Below are 19,753 nucleotides of genomic sequence, written 5' to 3' on the forward strand. Positions count from 1 at the left end.
AAATGCAGATTTAAACCGAGAGGGTTGAAAAAAAAAAAGAAAGAAAGACCAAGAAAATAATTTAAAGACGGAATCCAATTTTAAGAAGTAAAACTAAATGTGCAATTGGGAGGTCCTAAAGTTCATGGCTTACTAATTCTCAAAAGTTGAATAATAGCATCTTGGTTTCTCATCCTGCAGAATAAAATGTAACAGCGACTATTCAATAAAAATGAAAGACCACCTCAGATTCCATTTGCAGGGACTTTCCAAGGACTTACCTATCCGGATTAGAATCTTCTTTTAAGAGACAAAATATTTTACAAACAGCAAGTCGATTCTTGGGCTCCTTCAAAATGCTAAAGGCCAGAAAACCAAATTCCCTTCACTCTGATAAGAAGCTTGAATATCCCAGCTCAATTCTGATTGCAGAGCAGTCGTAGATAAAACTATAGGCTGCCTGCCAGGAACAAGCAAGCTGCCCCAGTTCCGTTGCTGTGTCCATCTCAGACCACCTCCATGAGTCTATTCCTGCCTGAGGCTTAGTCACCATCCTGATCCACGCCCCTGTTCTCATCTTCATCACAATCAAAATTACTGTGTTCCTCTGCTCCTGTCGCAAACACTCTTGAAATCTTCAGAGAAAAGGAAAAATGGAGAAAATGGTTGTAGATTCCCTTTAGCAAAGGAGTTTCTGAGGTCCTGGCTCTTTGGAAGCAGCCAGCAGCCTAGGTGAATCCTAGTTTGGAGGAACTGAATTCTGGGACTCTCTCCTTAATCCTTTGCACACTAAAGTCAAGAGGCTGAAAAAGCAGTTCATGCAAGGCCGGGGACCCATGCAGTCCCCAGCTGCACATCCTTCAGGACCAGAATGAGACGGGAGTTTACTCCAGACCCTAAGCCTGGGAAGACACAAACTCTTGGGAAGCAGGGACACACAGACAGAAGTTACCCTGGGGAGAGAGAACAGCCGGAAAACAAGGAAGGAAAATCACAAGGTTTAAGAGAGTCCTTCAACCACGATGTAGCTTTTGATTCTAAAAGGGTCAATGCCACTGCCTCAAATTTGGCAAATGCATGGGGAAAAGGGGAAAGTCCCACAGCAGGGGCTGGCCTTGCCTGGGTTCTAAGCCGGAGCTGTTGTCTGCTACCTGTGGGGACTTGGGCAGATTACTTCATCTTTCTAGACGTCAGTTTCCTTTCCAGCCAAATGGAGATCATAGGATATACCCACACTTCAAAGTCGCTGGCATAGGGTGATTTCCCCAATGATCCAACTCTATTCATGATGGGCTATTAAGCAAAGCACACACTACTCTTCCTAAAATGTTATTAACTACCAGCTAAACACTGATGTACCAAAAAGTACACATTTATTTTGTATAAATTAAAATAGATCGAGGTTATTCTTATTATAACCCCACTCCTATTATTTTTCCCTGCTCTTCTTTAGAAGGTGACAAAGGAGCAGCTCTGTAGATATCCAATAAAACTGTCCGAGTAACCCACTCATGGACTGTGTTACAACAGGCCATGTCAATCTAGCACAGCGATACTCCCCAAGAAAGGAGCTTATCCCCTGGCTCTGCAGGATGGATAGGCCAAAGAAGTCCCCCAAAGACAAACCTTTCCTTGTCAAAATAGTCCCTTTAAATTCTTAAGGCAGAAGCCCAAGTCTGCAAGCGCTGCCTCTTCCAGAGCTGGGCGGGGTAAGCCTTCCTCTTTCTTATGCAAAGAGAAGTGGCAATATTTGCAAATGGAACAGTCTCTAAAAATCACCTTGCAGCCTGGAAGAAGGCAACTTGCGTTCAAGCACAATTCCACCATCGCTTAGGTTGGTGTTTCCCAGCCTGTTCTGGTCTGTGTACCCCTGAAGGAGAACTGTGCACCAGGAAAGGCAACCCATGGTCAGGTGTGTGAGTGTGTGTGCCCACGAGGGGCCCTTAGGAAGCCACAGCAGTGTGTGTTGTGGTGGGAGACGTTTGACAGTTGCAAAAGGACAATACTGTGTGCTTCCACTCACATGAGGTCCCTGAAGGGGTCAAGTTCATAGAGACAGAAAGTACAAGGGTTGCCAGGGGTCATGGGGAGGAAAGAATGGAGAGGTTTTTATTGGGTACAGAGTTTCGGTTTTGCAAGATGCAAAAGTTATGAAGTACACTTCCATGAGCTTTGTCAAATGTGCAGACAGACCTGTGTCATCACTGTGTTTGGGGTCTTCCAAAGGAGACACAGCATGGAGGTACTGAACACATGGAACTGTCACAAAAAAGGGTAGGGGGATTTAAAGTTGTTTAAATTAAATTTTAACTTCCCTGTATAGCCAATGTGTTTTCTTGTGATTTAATGGATATTAATCCATTAATCCACAGACATAAGCATAAAAAATGGTTGAGGAACAGGTGTTTGGTCCAGTAGTTAAGACACCCACGTCCCACATCTGAGTGCCTGGGTTTGATGCCCTGCTCCAGTTCCTGACTCCAGCTTGCTGCAAATGCAGACAGTGGGAGGTGGCAGTGGTGCTGCCTTTAGTAATGGCATTCCTGCCACCCTGGTGGGACACCTGGACTGGGTTTCTGGCTGCCAGTTCCCTTCTCATCCTTTCCAGATCATTTGGATATTTGAGGGAGTAAACCAGTGGATAAGAGCTCTCTCTACTATGTGTCTGCCTTCCTCAAAAAAAAAAAAAAAAAAAAAAAAAAAAAAGGAAAAACAAAAGAGGCTAGAATGGTTTCAAAAAATTCAAAAGGTTCCAAGGCACCTATGGTGAAAGTCCCTTTCCCACCCTTAACGTCACACCTACCTGTCATTCCCCCATAATCAGTTATAAATTCCCTATGAGAATCTGTATTTACAAATACGAATATTTCCAGAGATAATTTATGTATTTTCAGGGGAATACAATATTTTCTTCCTTTTTGCTAATACCAGGAGAATAGTGCTAAGAATACCTCCCATACTTAGATATGTCTGGATGAGATTTCCATACCATTACACAATGAACTTCATATACTTTCTATACTTATACAGTCTCCTAATGATGATTTTGTTATTACAAATAGTGCTGCAACATATATGCACTTGTCTATTTGTAGACTATGCTCCTAGAAGTCAGCATTTCTAAGTCAAAACTATCCAGCTTGTATCTTGATGGACATTACCAAGGACTCCATGCATGTACCAATTTACACTCCCACTCACAGGTATCAGAGTTCCTGTTTCTCTGCACCTCAGAGTATGTTTGTTTTCTTTGTGCATTTAAGTAAGAAAAAAATGGAGAGGGATATGGAAGAAAGGGTTATCTAAGCCTGTCTCCTGTGCATCCTCCACCTGAGTGCTGAGAGGGAGCCTGGCCGATGTGGCTTGACCTTTCGATGGGACACAATTGGGCAAGTGGCAGGTCTCACTTGAAGGCGTGACACACCCCTGGTCACCCCAACACACCCTCCTTATTTAACTGGCTGTCCCCTTCGCACCACAGACCAGCCCCGACACTGAGTGACCTGTGCAGGGTGGTAACCGGAAAGTTAAACAACTTTGGCTTTCTCGAAGACTGACAAATCTTTCTCTAGCCAAACAAGCTACTTCAGAGCTGGTCTCACAAAGTTCCCTGGATAAATGAACTGGCACTGAAAGCAACTGGCCAAGTTGATAAGCAGTCCCAGAAAGATCCAGAAAACAGTGGGGTGGTTTCCATTGACCTCCACCACAAACCAACTCTCAAAACACCTTGAGTGCTCCCACCTTGCACCAAACAGGACAAAACTTCTTTTAAAGAAACCATTTGGGTAACACTGAATGATCTGCACACATTTCACTGTGTTGCTGCTTTTAACTGACTCTTCAAAAGCTTCAAAATTTTTTGATCCTTTGAGAATATTATAATTGCCCTTTCTCCATTCCACAAGAGAATTGTTATTCCACAGTAAAATACATTTCCCTACCCTTTCTAGGGAAGGCTAAATCCTTCAAGGCATACTATCAGCATCACACTGTATCCTTCAAGGTATATTTACATATAATTCCCATTTCAGCCTCCTTTTCATCATTAATTGGTACAAAACCATCTTCATTGTGATGTGTTATACATACAACCAAAGACTCACATTTTGAGAGTATATTTCCATTAGTTTTGCCAAATGCATATGCTCATGAAAAGGAGACAGTTGTACTCATATTGTCCTGGAACCATGATTACACACACAGCCACACATGTGTGCATGCCCACACACAGACCCGAAGCCCTCAAAACTAAGAAGTGGGTACACAACTTTGCTGGCAGAAGCTTCCGATGTGATGCAGTGTCTGTCTCTTTGAGCACTTCTAGTGCCTAGCAATTTATTATGAAGACAAGCCATAGTCCATACTGCATTTCCTAATAGCTACCATCATGTAGAGTTCTCAAACCTTGTATCTGCTCACTGAGGGCGACATGAAGTTAAAAGGTCATAGGCTATTCTTCCTTTTACCTTTTAGATATTGGTGCACTGTCACCTCTGTCCACTGAGTGACTTCTGCAACTTACAATGTCTGGTTCCTCAGGGCTTTCAGAACCCTCTTCCATCCTGCCCTCTCTCCCTAAAGTGCTCCAGTCATTCTATGTGGTTTGACCAGGCAGGGCAGAGTTCTGGGACAACCACTTTCTTGATCTCTACTCAAATATTTGCTAAGTGCCCAGCATGTGCCAGGCACTTAAAAATGAGTAAGACTCTGTACCTGCCTTCAGGAAGGTCACAGAATTCCATTAAGGCAGCCTAACTATTTCAATAGCTGTTCCAGGGCCTTGGTTCACACTGAACTTGGAATGAATTAAAGTCCATGTCTATTGCAGTGGAACAGAATAATTTCCTTCCAAAAAAGTGCAGGGTTTTAGAGATGGCCACTTCTGTTATGATTTAACTCACTTCTATTATTTTGATTTTTCCCTTATTCCAATAACCAACATAAGAATTCTAGCAAGATATTAATTATTGTTACACTAATATTTCAAAAAATAAATATATTATTTCTCCTCATTGAAAATAAACAATTTCTGAATTAAGGGTGAGTCTGTGCGGAGTTGCCTATGGCATCAAACACATTATTTAAACAAAAGCTGGGGCTTTCTGGATTATTTCATGGTACTACACCTATGTCAGTGAGGACCCAGTTTCTCTTTTTGTTTTTCTTTTTTCCTTCTTTGCACTTCCTCTTCCTGGCAACCTCTCATTCAAAACCAAAATGCATATGGCACCACTAAGGTGACTTTCAGTGCCTGAGACAGAGCGAGAGAAGTGTTTCTGCTTTCCCTACTTACCTCTCAAGTTCATAACCGAGCCATGCTCATGTCATATCCCTGCTGGCTGGGGATGGCACCAGATCTAGTACTAAAACCCCCAAGTCTTAGGAAACCCCTCTGTCCTGGCCTCTCTGCATGACAGTGAATGACTGTTTAATAAAATTATTGTCACTTATGAAGGACCAAAGCCAGATATTTCACAAATGCTACCTTATCTTTCAAATTTAAGACAACACTAAAGAAGTGATGATAAACCCATTTTACTGAAGTGAGCTTATAAATAACTTGCCCAAGATCAGCAGGGACACCTGGAACTGAATCTGGGTTTGCCAAAGTTCAAAAGCTTGTGTTCAGAGCCGATTTTGTGGCATAACAGATAAAGCCACCGCCTGCAATGTCAGCATCCATATGGATGACGGTTCCGGTCCCAGCTGCTCCACTTCGAATCCAGCTTTCTGCTAATAGCCTGGGTAAGCAGTGGAAGATGGCCCACGGCTGGTGCTGCAGCTCACTTGGCTAATCCTCTGCTTGCAGCGCGGCACCCCGGGTTCTAGTCCCGGTTGCTCCTCTTCCAGTCCAGCTCTCTGCTGTGGCCTGGGAAGGCAGTGGAGGATGGCCCAAGTGCTTGGGCCCTGCACCTCATGGGAGACCAGGAGAAGCACCTTCTGGCTTTGGATTGGCACAGCTTGCCACCTGCAGCGGCCATTTGGGGAGTGAACCAATGGAAAGAAGAACTTTCTCTCTGTTTTTCTCTCTCACTGTCTAACTCTGCCTGTCAAAAAAAAAAAAAAAAAAAAAAAAAAAAAAGAAGAAGAAGAAGAAGAAGAAGAAGAAGAAGAAGAAGACGGCCCAAATCCTTGGGCCCATGCATTCACCTGGGAGACAGGGAAGAAGCTCCTGGCTCTGGTTTTGGCCTGGCCTACTCCTGGCAGTTGCAGGCATTTGGGGAGTGAACCAGTGGATGGAGATCTGTCTCTCTGTATCTCTCTCTCTCTCTCTCTGTGTAACTCTGCCTTTCAATAAATATAAATCAATTATATTTATTTCAATAGATATAAATCTTAAAAAGAAAAGCTGTGCTCGTACCGCCACACTATTGCCATGTAATCATCAGCTCTGAATCGATGCCACGAAATCAGATCTCACACGCTTCCAGCACTTGGGTAGGCCAGAATGCATGCTGACTCATTCCCAAGCTGCCAGGTATTCACAGGAGGGCCAGCATGATGGGAAAAACATAGAAAGGGCACATTCAAGTGCCTGCTTTTCAAGCTAAGTAAGTGCAAAACTCAAAACACGCTGAAGACCTGGATGGCAACAAATTCAACCTGATTCCCAAACCCTGAACAAAGATACTCGGGCACCTCATAGGGTTTCAGGTTAGAAACACCTGGCCACGCAGGGAATGAAGAAGCCAGTCACTAGGCCTTCTGGTGGGACTTCAGGCACAGGCCAGCACAGCCTAGAGGCCAGAGCAGCGGAGAGGCAGTGCTTGGACAGCAGACCCTTTTTGGAGGTCAGCTTGCCCTTGACTACAGTGGAATTTGGGGAACACTTTCTGCACGGTATGGCTTACATTTTAAAAATCTACACACTGTGCCGGCGCCGTGGCTCACTAGGCTAATCCTCCGCCTTGCGGCGCCGGCACACCGGGTTCTAGTCCCGGTCGGGGCGCCGGATTCTGTCCCGGTTGCCCCTCTTCCAGGCCAGCTCTCTGCTGTGGCCAGGGAGTGCAGTGGAGGATGGCCCAAGTGCTTGGGCCCTGCACCACATGGGAGACCAGGATGAGCACCTGTCTCCTGCCATCGATCGGATCAGCGGCCATTGGAGGGTGAACCAACGGCAAAGGAAGACCTTTCTCTCTGTCTCTCTCTCTCACTGCCCACTCTGCCTGTCAAAAAAAAAAAAAATCTACACACTGTGGAGGGAGAGGGTGGAAGGCAGGCATTGTGGGGTATTTGGTAAGGCCACCACCTGCGGTGCTGGCATCCCATATGGGCACTAGCTGCTCCACTTTTGACCCAGCTCTCTGCTATGGCCAGGGAAAGCAGTAGAAGATGGCCCAAGTCCTTGGGCCCTGCACCTGTGTGAGAGATCCCGAAGAAGCTCCAGGCTCCTGGCTTCGCACTGGCGCAGTTTCAACCATTAGGGCTACCTGGGGAGTGAACCAGCGGATGGAAGACCTCTCTCTCTCTCTCTCTCTCCCTCTCTCTCTCTCTCTCTGCCTTTGCCTCTCTGTAACCCTGCCTTTCAAATAAATAAATAAATCTTTTTTAAAAAAATCTACACGCTCGCTGTGCACACTCACAAAAAATCCATTTTGTTTCCACGCTGCTGCATTGTAAATCTGGACCTTTCTCTTTTTTTCCTTAACGGAACGCCAAATTCTCACTCCCAGGATTATAGGAGTTACCGAGCAAACTCCTCCCGCCTCCTAATCAGAAGAAAGTGGAATTCTGGGGACCATTTCCCCTTAAGTGCCACCCGAGGCGGCACGAGAGACGGTTCTGGAGAGAATGTAGATGTCGCACGAATGAAGGCCACGGCGCCCCACGGCCCGCACGCCCACTGCGAGCCGCCCAGCACGGAGATGCACCATGCGCTACTGCTGCGAGGCCGCCCGCAGGGCCCGGGCGCTGGCCGCCCCTCCTCGCCAGAGGGGGCCGTCTGCTTCCCGGCCCCGGCGCCACTACCACGGTTAATCAGTTTACCTGGGATGTGGATTTGGCTGGAGCCCCCGGGGGGGACCTCCCCTGGCCACCCAGGGCCAGAGAATAATTTAAAAGGTCTTCAAAGCCGGGACCCTTCTCAGAGGCGGCCTGAGCCTGGAAGCCTGGGAGGGACAGGCTTTCCTCTTCAAAGTGAGAACAAAAGCAGAAGGATTTAGCACTTAGTAGGCAGTCAGTAAATGTTAACTCAGTCTGTCAGGCCTGGGCTTCGCCACCTCCCTGCGTCAGAGCCGGCGTGATCCGACCCCGGCCCCCCCGGAGGGAAGCGGCGGTGGCCGCCGTCTGCGCTCGCCGTCCCCGCACTGAGTCGGGTGGAAACACCGCACGGCGCCCACCACAGCTGTCGTTTCTAACCCAGACCCTGCAGCCGAGGGAGGAGCAATCCCGGCCCCTGGACTCCCGTCTCCCTTTCACAAGGGCTGGCCCTGGACGGCCAGCAGCGTCCGGCGACACGGTGCGGCCCCAGTCCACCTCATCTCGCGGGCGGCCTCCTTTGTTCCCGGTGTGAAGCCCCCCACAGGAAAATCATCTGCCGCTCCCAGGGATCCTGCAACGGCGCCGCCAAATGGCCCAAAAGATCTCAGAGCCATGCCAGCGCCGTCTGAGGCCTCTGAGGAAAACGGGAACCCGGGGCTAGCGGTCGCCAGCCGCTGCCCCTCCAGGGTGCCAGTCGGCCTCGCGCGGGTCAGCTACAGCGCGGCGCGGCCGGGGGCTTCACCCGGACCCCGCCACCTTCGCGGGGAAGAGGATCTGGCGGGGAGGCCCGCCTGGCTGAATGACGGCGACCCTCACTTCACCGCCGCCAGCTTGTGCCTCGAGGCTTCGTGTGCCGTCTTGGGAGACTTGGTGGCCTCCAGCACGTCCCCTCTCCCACCCCCGGCACACGCTCCAGGGACGGCGAATGCCCCGAGCAGGGCTCTGGGCGGCCGGTGTTTCCGGCCCGCGCTCGGTACTCACCAAGATTGGGGTGTCGGGCGGTGGGGTTGGCCCGGCCGGGCAGGCTGTGGAGGACCGGGCTGTCGAAAGGGCCCGCAGAGGCGGCGGCGGCTGCTGCCCAAGACGCGCCCACGTCGGCCATGTAGGCGGGATAGGGGCTGGAGTAGGAGCCCGCGAAGCCCGCGCGCCCGTACTGCTCGCGGCCCGCCAGGCCCGCTCCAGCCGCCCCGCCGCTGGAGCTGTAGGCCGCGGCTTCCCGGGCCGCAGCGGCGGCGGCCGCGGCCGCCAGAGACCCGGTGGTTCCCGGGAAGGAGAAGCGCGGCGACACCGGCGGCGGTGTGTAGGCTGCCCCCTCGGCTCCGGCCTGACTCCAGACGGGGCTGCCCTGCTGCGTCCCGGGCCCTGCCGCCGAAGGGGCAGCGCCGGAGCTGCTGCCCGACGCCGCTCCGGACGCGGCGCCGCCGCCCCCGCCCTGGAGGTAGGACAGGCCCAGCACCGAGGAGGGCACCCGCGGCGTGGGCACATAGACCGGCGAGGACGCGGCGCCCGCGCCGTGCATGAAGGCGCCGGGGCCACCCGTCTCGTAGGCTCCGGGCGGGGGGCCGTGGTTGGCGGCCATGGCCAGGCTCTGGTACATCGTCCTTGGCTTCGGAGTCCTCCCTCTGCCCTGGCAGATCTCCGAGCAACGCGGAGAGGGAGAATAACAATAAAAATATGCGTGTGAGGGACTGTCACGGAAATAAAAATCAAAAATCAAAGGGGAAAACCCAAGACGCTCAAAAGTGTCTATGTCTTAAATCCATCCAGCGTTGAGCAAAAGCCTCTAGGTTCTTGTTTATTCGGGAAAAATCCCAAACGGAGTTTTTGGTTGTTCCAGAATGTGGTACAGGACGGGCCGAATCCACCCCGGGGCCCAGCGGTGCAGAGAGCCTGTGGGTGGCCGGAGACCCAGGGCGGTGCCTGCGGGTCACGCACGCGGCCCTCTGGGAGGCCTCGGTCCCGGTCCCGCGGAGTTCGTAGATCGGCCTCCAAGCCCAGGTCCCCGAAGCTCCTAGCCTCCTCGCTGCAGCCGCGGTCCTAAAGCAGGAACGACAGGGAGGAAGAGAGACGTTCATTCCAGAGCTTTCCAGCCCACTTTCCTGGGTTGCTGGGTTGTTTTCTCCCGCACTGCAAACGAAATCGCCCCACCCCGCGGCCCAGCTTGGGGCCCCGTAGGACGCGGGAAGCGGCGGCCTTTGTCTGGCTCAGAACAAGGGGTCCCGTCGGCGGGGCAGGCAAGCCTTGCGGGAGGGCGCCCTGCGCACGCTTCTGGGCGTGCAGTTACTGGTTGTGAGCTCGGTCAATGATTTCAGTATTGCTTGGGGGGAGGGGGGGCTTTACTTTTACCCTTTTCTTCAAGTGTAAGCCCCCTAGGGTTCCGGGTGTCCGGGGGGAGTCCTGCCACCTCTCCCCAGTAATTCCTGTCCGGGAAACAACTTAAAATTGCCTGTAGGTAGACAATCACAAACTTTATAAAAACCACCAAGCTATGAAGGTTCTGTTTGTAATCTTTTTTGAAAAACCTAGAGGTTGAGTCTAAATGTTTATAAATGAGCAAGTGTCTGCTCAATCTCCCAAAAAGTATGGTGAAACCCCTTATCCATACATGTACCGTGCAGATGTCAAATCAAATGAGTTCCATGTTCCTTGCAGATACTTACATTTTAGACATTTTGCAGATTGTGTATCAGGACCAGAAAAGCGACAGGAATGGACAAGGTCACTTTATAGGACCGCTCACTGGACTACTCGCATGCAATGAGCAGTTTTTTTCATTTAGAATCAGCAGGGCCATCCATTTGCGGAATCAGAGTTGAGACTGCATAGGAAAGGTCTGTGGGGCTTGACTGTACGCTTCTGAGCACCCTAGGTTTTGATGGGATGATGGATTTTTTTAACAGAGAAAATAGGAGCTGCCCTTTTCTGAAGCACCTGCTGCACTTCCAGATCCTTTTCTGGATCCCTGTACCAAGGAAAAGTGTCTATTTTTGCAAAAGACGGAACTGAAACATTGGAAAGTTTTGAAACTTGTTAGGATCAAAGTACAATTAGAGGGGATGGGGGATGGGATCTGCAGGCTGCAAGGATTTAAAGCTGTCCGCTACAACCACATTTTTCTCCTTAAGAAGCAGCAGCTACTCCAAACAGTGGTTTCTTGTTTTACTGGAATAGTGGACTTACAAGGATACTCACTGAACCATATACTAAATCCAGGCTCTGCCACTTACTGAATGAATGACCTTAGACAAATCACTTAACTTTCTATGCCTCAGTTTCTTCATATGCAAAATGCAAAAAAATTAGATTCCTCATTTGTAGTCATTGAGAGGATTGTTATTGAGGATTATAAATTAATACACTTAAAGCACTTATAACAGGGCCTTACTAAACTGTTATAACAGCACAAAGTTCCACCTACAGAGTTCTAATGTACCTCAAATGTAATATTACTAAAACAATCATCTTTATTGTGAAAATTCTGAAAATGTAATCTCTAGTATGTATGCACCACCTGATGCATTTTTTGCAACATCACTAGTAACAATCACAGGATTATTAGGATTGCATTATATAGGCACCTAGTAACAAGATGTTTTATTCTTTGCTTTCAAAATATACAATAACTATTGGTTTGAGAGACATTTCCTTCCTTGCTAGTTTGGTTAAAGGATGGGTACAAAAAAATTTTACCTGAGGCCACCAACTTTTTTTTTTTTTAAAGCAAAATCTCAACACCTCCAAGCAACCTCTGTGCTTCCATAAGTGAAGGTGCAACCTTCCCTTCATTAAATACTCAGTTTTAACTTTAAAATCAAGTGGCTGATCTACTTCATCCCATTTTCTGTAATACTAAACTCTTGCAGTTCTAAAAGATAACATTGTAAATTTTCTTTTCTCACATAACTGCAGAAAAAGGAAGGCGACTTAGAATTTTGTGATCCAATTTCCAGTATACATACAAGTGCTAACTTGCAAGCTTTAAAATGTAAACGCTTAAAAATATTCTAAATTTAACACGTCTTTATGACATTCTCCACCTTTTCAAATGGCTGACATATTTACCTTGAAGCTGGATGAGTGGAACAGAGAAGGAGAAGAAAATATCCCCCCCCCCCGTACCTTTCTGGAAAGACATGAAATTATTCCTTAAAATGATGCTTGCTTATTTCTGTATTAGAACCGGGGTCCCGCGGCGTGCTGTGGCAGCCGAGCGAGCTCCGGCGGCGGCTCACGGCTGGCCTGCGCCCCAGCTTTCTCTCTCCTGATCCGTTTCACCCCAAGTCCGCAGGCCAACAGGCCATGCTTTCTCCTTTCACGATTTAGCCAACATTACCCTCTTCCAATCTAGTTTTTCAGAGTGGGACACTTCCGAGCTCGCGCCCGTGTGCAGGTCCTTCCTTGGCTTCGGCCTCGGCTCACGGCCTGCAGCGCGCAAGGCTGCCACTCACTAGCCGGCACGCCAGCCGCAGGCAGGCGGCTGCCGCGCCAGGGGCCCGGAGACTCCAAGTGCGGGGGAGCCATACACCGTCACCCCAGGCGAATCTCTCCCGTAGGAGCCATCCTTTTCTGAGAGCCACAGGAAACGCTCCCCCAGCCTTGCGGGCAGCGCAGGACCTTGCTGCTCTGGACGGGGTCCCTTCTTCTACTAAGCCATTCTTTTCTCCTGAGTGAAACTCCCCCCCGCCCCTTCCCTCAATCTGCTGGCAGCTCACTGCCTGGGCATCCTTCTCGCCCCAAGTGGACCCCCTGCCCGGCCCAAAGCCAGGCGACCGTGGGTCCGCAGCGAGCGGGGAGGAACGTCGCAGCCCCTCGCCCGGGTTCCAGGCCTCGGCCAGTTTCACCCAGTAGCAGTGTAGATGGGAGGATTCTCTCGGCGAGGGGCATTTCTTTCCCTGGAGCCCAGTCAGGAAAGCTAGGAGGCCAGGCCGCTCGGCAGCCGTCCCCACCTCGGAGCACCTCCCCGGTCCCTGGAGTCGGCGGCGGTGGGCGAGCGGGAGCTGCCGTGCGGCCTTCCCCAGGTAGGTCGGTCAGAGCGACTTCTCACGGCCACCATCACCACCACCACCCGGGCCCGGGCTGAAGAATCGGCGCACGAGGACGGAGATTGGCAGCGTTCAAGTTCACACCGAAAGAACCCCAAACGCGCTTGGACCAGCCCTCTTCGCGGCGCCCTCAAATCCGGTTTAGACTTAAGGAGTTGCTAAGCCAAAGTCAAAAGCAGAGCAGGCTTCGGCCAGTTGGGGCGTGAGGAAGTGACCGATGTCTCCTTCCCGCGAACTGGCTCCCTCCCTCCTCCCAGGCAGACCACTGCGGAGGAGCGCCGAGGGTCGGGGACAGCTCGGAAGAGCCAGGGGAGGGATTAAAGAGCCCTACCTGCCGGGCCTCGAGCCTTCCAGAGAACTGCGCGCTCTCGCCTGGGCGCCCCTGGAGCGGCGGCGGCGGAGCCTCCGCGGCCACTGAGCCCGCCGCCTCCGAGTCCCGCGGCTGCCGGTGCGGGTCCCCAGGCCCCTGAGCTCGGGCTGGCGGGCGCTGAGTGGCCTGCGCGAGTCACGTGCCAGGGCGGGGGGCGGGGGTGCGCGGCCGAGGCTGCACCTCCGCCGCGCGCCGAGCTGCGGGGCTGTTCTGAAAGCTCCCCCAGCAGGCAAAGTCCAGGCGCAGGAATCTCCTCGGGAAACACCAAAGCGCTATCGCCAGCGCGCGGCCCTTCGCGCACTGCCCAGCGCGAGGTCGATTCGGTTGGCTTTGTGGCCCCGAGGCTTTTTAAATGAGCCTCTCCCTCCCACACCCACTCCCCTGGCCTAGCCTTGGTCCTGCGGCGGCGGGCGAGGGGCGGGGCTGGGGAAGGGGACCTCACCGGCTCCACTCCCGATCGCTCGTGGGACTCCGGGTCACCCCGGTGCCCCGCTGGCCGAAGGTTTCCGCTCGCGACTAACGGGGATCGACCCAGCCCGGCTTTCCGAGGAGGTTCGCGAGACCCTAACTCCGGGACTTGTCGCTAGAATCTGAGCCGAAGACGGAATCTCGATCTGGAGCCTGGGGAGAGGGGCCGGGCGCCGAGGATCCCGGCACCAGCCCGCAGCTTTATGTATTTATGCAAAACGTGCGCCCCTTCCTGGAGCCGCTTCCCTTCTGCGGCCTCCTGGCTTCTGATCTTTGCCTGTTTCCTCTGCAGTCTGCAGTGGCTGCTGCCCCCATGGAAAGAACACGGCGGGGACGGGGTGGGGGGTGACCCCGCGATCCGAGGGAGCTTCTCAGTGGAGGCTGCTTTTCCAGGGGCTGCGGGCGGTTCCTCCCCGGAATGGGGTGCGGGGAAGGTGTCAGCCCGAGTTTGGAGCCGGCGTCAGCGCCTGGAGGCCCCTGCGCAGCGGGGCTTCGAGCCGGAGAGTCCCTCAGACAGGTCTAAAGGTTAATAGAGCAATCACAGGCCCTATTACCGCGTAAAAATAACCCATCGATTACCGCAGCCTTCAGTCCCAGATAACAGCCGGCCTGTGGCTCTCACGCTTTCGGTTAAACTTTTTTTTTTTTTTAAAGGCCGCATTTCGCTCCGTGAGCACAGGTTTCTCCCAGATCAGAGGTATCGGGAGGGGGCTGGGATACCACCCTGCACCAAACCTGTGCTGCTCCGAAACTAGTTGCAGACGACACCCGCTCCCGCAATCGGAAGTCAGTTATGGGCTCCCGGTGCGCGCCAGGGTAACCCGGTCGCTGAGGATCAGGCTAGGACGCGGGGCTGATTGTAAGGAAACCCCCTGATGGGATGGTGGCCAACTCCTGGGAATTCTCAGGAAAATCCCAGAGGAAGAAGTGAGCGCGGCTGCGCGGGGAATTCTCTTCCCTAAACAAGAGGTGCGGAGGTCCAGCAGGCCCCAGCGCAGAAGAGAAAACCGAGCCGGCGAGGGCGCGGAGCTAAGAGCTTGCACGCGGCCTGGACGCCCCGACCCGGCCTCCGCAGCCCAGCAGCTGCTCCCGGAGCCTTGCGGCGCCGGAGACGCAAACTACGAGAGGCTTGCGCACCGGGTCCCTTCTCCGGCTCTTAGCCAGCGCCTCCGCAGAATTTGGCCCCGCAGATCAGAGGCCAGGAAACTCCAGAGAGTGGGTCCCGGTCCCGGAGGCGGGCGCCGGGGGAAAAGCTCCAGCACACCGCGATCTGCATCCCCAGACGCAGCAGAGGGAAGGGTTCGACCCCTGCCCTGTTTGAAGGGAGCCCTCATCTTCATTGGGTTGAGTCTGAGGAAGGGGCCAGCGAGGGCCTTCTGGAGAACTGAAAGTCTGGACTTGGAGGAACCGGAAGCTGCCTCTGTACTCTGCCCCCGCGGATCTGGGGGTCCCGCTTGGCCGGGGGCCTCAAGCTCTCCCTCTCCCTCCTCCCATGCATGGCATTCAGAGAGCAAAAAGGGTTAGCCTGGGGACTTACACTAGGCAGTGGATTTTCTTTGCAACAAGTCAGGAACTTGGGGCTTAGCGCTGGCGGAGTCCTTCCCATTGGGAGGCACAAAAGCCCGTTGCCCCCACGGGCTTCTCCCAGCGCTTTGAGATGGGCCGCAGCGCGAGGTGTGGTGCTCTAAGAGTTGCCTTGGACAGCCCGCCGGCCTCGCAGAGCCCCCAGCGCGGCCTCTGTGCGCAGGTGGGGAAAAGCAGCTGGCTCCGCTGTGTGGCTGTTCTAAGACCCCTGCAAGGGCGCCCAAGTCCCAGGGCCGAGGTTCCCCGCCAGGCCCCAAGAGGGGTCGACCACCCGCGCCTCCCGCTGGACGGCTGCTGGCTAGGCCCAAACCTAGAAAAAATTCCTAGGGCCCGGGAATATTCTCTGCTTCTCAAAGACACAGAAACGTGGGTCCGTTTCCTGCGGCTTTTCCGGTGGGCCAGCGCTCCGGCTTTCTCCCGGAAGGCCTCTGTGCAAGGGCCGAAAAGGAGTGGCTGGCGAGCGCCCTATCTTTGTGGGTGTTCTATTCCCCTCACTCCCTCCTAGGCTCGCCCCCTCCCTCCCCGGGGCCAGGCGGGAGCCCGGCGTTGCCTGGAGCGGGGAGCATTTCAAGGCCTCGCTGGCCCGGGGGTTGGAAGAGGTTTCCCGGCCGCCTTTCCAGGTTCCCAGGCTTCGCTCACTCTGGAGACGGCTGGGGGCGGGGGTCCGGCGCTCTGAGGTTCAGACTCTCGGCTATTTTTAAGGAGGATGTCTGGCTTGGCCTGGGAGGGCTGCTTAACCCGGCTCTCGTCCCTTTTCCGCTTTTCTTTCCCATAATCTAAGAGGATCGTTTAACACCGTGACCTCTTTTTACTAAAGGCCTGGGTCTACTGACCCAGCGTCAAATCGCGAGATTTTTTTAAAGACAAGATTTAGATATACTATACTCTCTAAAAAAAAAAAAAAAAAACCACCTCTCCAGGACACAGCGAAAAATCCGTTCCTCTGTCTCATTAAGGCTCCCCGGACTTGAGTCAGCCCATACTCTGGGAGAGCTCTGGAAGAGACAAAATTGTGAGCATATTATACAGAAGAACGTGGATTTCCTCGAAAAAAAATTAAGCAGCAGATGCCGGAATTTAGTGAGACCCGCAAGGATCTCCCAGGAAGAGGTTCGCGCGATTTCCCTGGGGGACACGCTCGGGTTTACTTAAGCCGAGCGCACCGTGCCCGTCCACAATCTCAAGTTACTGCGGGCTCGAGGCCCTCCCTACTCGCTGGAAGAGAGTCTGCTGCAGCCAGGGCACCCAGAGCAAAACGGCGCCCAAGGTCACCAGAGTCTCGTAGTCGGAAACCAGAAACTCAGAGAGGGAGGCAGAGCAGGAAGAGGGGCCTACAGATGCCAACCCCCGTGGCGTGAAACGCAGTGCGGGCGCGCCTCTTGGGACGGACGGGCAACACTACCCGCGCAGAGCGAATGCCCGGTCCTCTCCCCGCACTGCCCTCCCTCCAGCCCTGCGCGCCGCCGGCGCGGTTCCTCGTTTTCTCGGCGACACTGGGACCTCCCCCCAGGGGTCTGCCCTGCCCTTCGCAAAAACCCCCACCCGCAGCCGGCTCGGCAGAGTCTGTTTTTGCTGCTGGAAGAATGAAGAACGAGTTAAGCTGGAAGACCACGTAGACCAACCTTTCTTGCCTCCCTGCACCCCGCGCCTCGCACACCTGGAATTGGAGTGGGGGTGGGGAGATCATATAGCGATCCCCGCGCGACGCACCGGGCGCCGAGCTCAGCAGCCCGGTTGCATCCAGCCTCTGGTGAACAGACGCGAGGACAGGAGGCAGCACCGCTTTTGAATTCTCTTGTAAAAAAACACTGCTAAGCGCGGCAGAGGGACGCGGTAATCTCTCCTCACAGACCTCCGCAACAGCTCCCTGCACCGCGGACCGAGTTTGTGGCACACCACTCCTGTTTTACAGCGACTTCCAGATCACAGAACAGCTTCCCTCTAGGAAACGGCGACCTGATCACATTAGAGGAAGGGAAAGAAGTATTCCCATGCTCACCCTAAAAAACAGCCCATGGCTGTTTTCTAGAAAACAGAGAGGCTGAGACGCCGGCCAGAGTTGGCAAAGCCCCAGCAGCAGTAGCAGCGGCAGCTTCCAGTCCCTCAGTCCTCGCTTTTTCCTACTTAAAACCACCTTCTACCATGAAACACTTCTTTCACCATCATTGTATTATTCAGAAATTAAATTTCCTCTAATGAACATGTCTGACATTTAGCAATTACATTTCAACTAAAATGCTTGGCGTGGCATCATCTGAAAGCCAGTGGGAAGGGACGGAGAAGGGGACCGCAGCCCGAGAACACTTTGGCTAGGCTTGGGAGGATGCCAGAGCTTTGCGGAGCGGGGAGGGCGCTCCTCGGGTCCCGGACCGGCGCTCCCGGAGCCCGCAAGTCCCGGCTCCGCCGCCAGCGGGCCGGCGAGCCCCGAGCACTGTGGCGCGATGGCTGCGCTGACGCCCGCGCGTTTGCCCCTCTCCTCCCCGCTCCCAAACGGGGCTCCTTCTCCTCCTCTTCATCCAAGGACCTCTGAAAAAGCTAGCGAGTGGGCGCTGCCAACGCCCAGTGCCCAGGCGGACGAACACGGCTGCAGCCCGCAGGCTCTGGGAGCTGTCTGTGGGGAGCTTTCTCTTTGCCGCTTCTGGCACGGCTCTTGCTGATGTAGGCCCCAAGTCTGTCAATGTGTGTCCTCCCTTCCTTCCTGGCTGGAGACTTGCGGAGTCCCAGACCTGCTGGCTCTGCCCCCAGAGCAAGAGCACGGAGAACGTCCTTGGACTGTTCGTTGGCTTCATTACAGGTCCCAGGTTCTCCGGGGTTACAAGCCCGTTTACCTGGAGTTGGCTGTGCGCTGCCACCTCAGCTCCCGTCCTACCCCGGAGGGCAGGCTCGGTGAGGGCAGCGTCCAGGGGTGGCACACAGTAGGTGCTCAATAATTGAGGGAACGAAAATAACAAACACGGCTGCTTACGGCGTTTCTCTAGGCTGCTGAGAGCTGCCTTTAAGCGGCCAAGCACACACAGGTGCACAGCGCCTCCACATTCCCGCATCGGGTGGCTGATGCCGGAGTTGGAGGCGGAGGGAGGAGCCGGTCCGGGTCCAGGTGACCCAAATCCCTCCTGCGGGTTCATCTGCCAGCTCAGCTCTGCAGCCACCCGCAGTCTGGGCTTATCCCGGGGACATCCTGAGGTCCCTGGAGCCTGGAGTTTACAAACCAAGGATATCTGGGTACACAGGCAGGGTTCTGGAAGTAGTACTTGGCTGGGGGACCAGGTAGGCTCTGTGTCACCAGGTGCACCTCCTCCAACAGCTCAGAGGAGGACCAAGGGATCAAGGCAGGCACTGGGGCTGAGAAGAAAATGGGGTGAGGGAGTGTGTGGCAGAAAAATGAAAGGAAAGAGAGAAAAGGGGGAAAAGCAGAAAGCAGCCAGACCAGGAGAGAAGAGAACCCAGAGGGCATTGAGAACTCAAGGATGAGGGATTCACTCATCCACTCATCCATTCAATTGACGTTTACTATCATTCGCTCATTCTGTCTATATTTATCGAGCACCCATGCTAGCAACATTGGAGGCCTGAGCTCTACCTGGGGACCTTACAATTTGTGACAGAATGTAAAGTCCATTTTGTAGGGTGTTAACGGCGAAAGCGGTGAGGAAAAATAGCAGCGGGTGGAGAGGGCAGGCACAGACCCTGGGAAAGAAGGCCAGCTAGGACTCCAGGGACTGGGCGGCGTTGGGGGGGGGGGGAGACTCCTCCCCCAGGCCCGCAGGAAAGGGGTCCGGCCTGGGAGGGGAGGAGAGCACCATGGGAGAGCTGGGCCCACTGCTGAAGGCTCCCCCTCCCCTCCCCGAGGGCAGCGGTGGCGGTGGTGGGCAGGGCACTGCCAGTCGCCGGTACCGGTGCACAGATCTGGGGACTGGTGGGGCCCTCGGAGACCTGGCGTTCTCAGCGCCAGCTCAGGCTCATTTCCGCACCGCCCTCCTCCACCCCGAGGTGGCCGAAACGCCCCATCCGCCAGGCACCCTTCCCCTCGCCCCGGAGCCCTGGGTGACCCCGAGTTGGGGAAGACGCCCAGGCAGGCGCCGCGACCTGGCGCGGCCGGGCGAGAGACAGGAAAGTGTCGAGGAAGCGCGAAGCCAGAGTGCGAAAACAGCGTCTCGCCCCCCAAGCCTCCCCGCCGCCAAGGGTCCACCGGAGCCCGGGAGGGGCTGGCGTCCCTGGCGGAGCGGGGGTGGGGGCAGCGGCCCTGCTGTCCTCCTCGCCGCTGAGAAGTCAGCCGGGTCGTTCCCGGGTCCCGTGGCCGTGGGCAGTCGGGTAGCTGCACATGCCC

The 19,753-nt window shown here is 54.0% G+C and overlaps 1 protein-coding gene across 4 annotated transcripts in view; it reads right to left on the bottom strand.

The window, feature by feature from the left end:
* Positions 1-19,753, bottom strand: part of GATA4 (GATA binding protein 4) — a 77,733-nt gene that overhangs the window by 40,733 nt on the left and 17,247 nt on the right. For 2 of the 4 annotated variants that reach the window (XM_002709438.5, XM_008248879.4), the window contains exons 1-2: positions 13,336-13,700; positions 8,944-9,999 (exon numbers count right to left, since the gene is read on the bottom strand). In XM_002709438.5, coding sequence (XP_002709484.1) covers positions 8,944-9,559 — 616 coding nt within the window. In that variant the 5' untranslated portion in view covers positions 9,560-9,999; positions 13,336-13,700. Of the gene's footprint in view, positions 1-8,943; positions 10,000-13,335; positions 13,701-19,753 lie in introns of those variants that run through there. The other 2 variants (XM_008248888.4, XM_051842518.2) reach the window with 1 other exon arrangement.

Source organism: Oryctolagus cuniculus, chromosome 2 (genome assembly GCF_964237555.1).
Source record: "Oryctolagus cuniculus chromosome 2, mOryCun1.1, whole genome shotgun sequence".
Taxonomy (NCBI): domain Eukaryota; kingdom Metazoa; phylum Chordata; class Mammalia; order Lagomorpha; family Leporidae; genus Oryctolagus; species Oryctolagus cuniculus.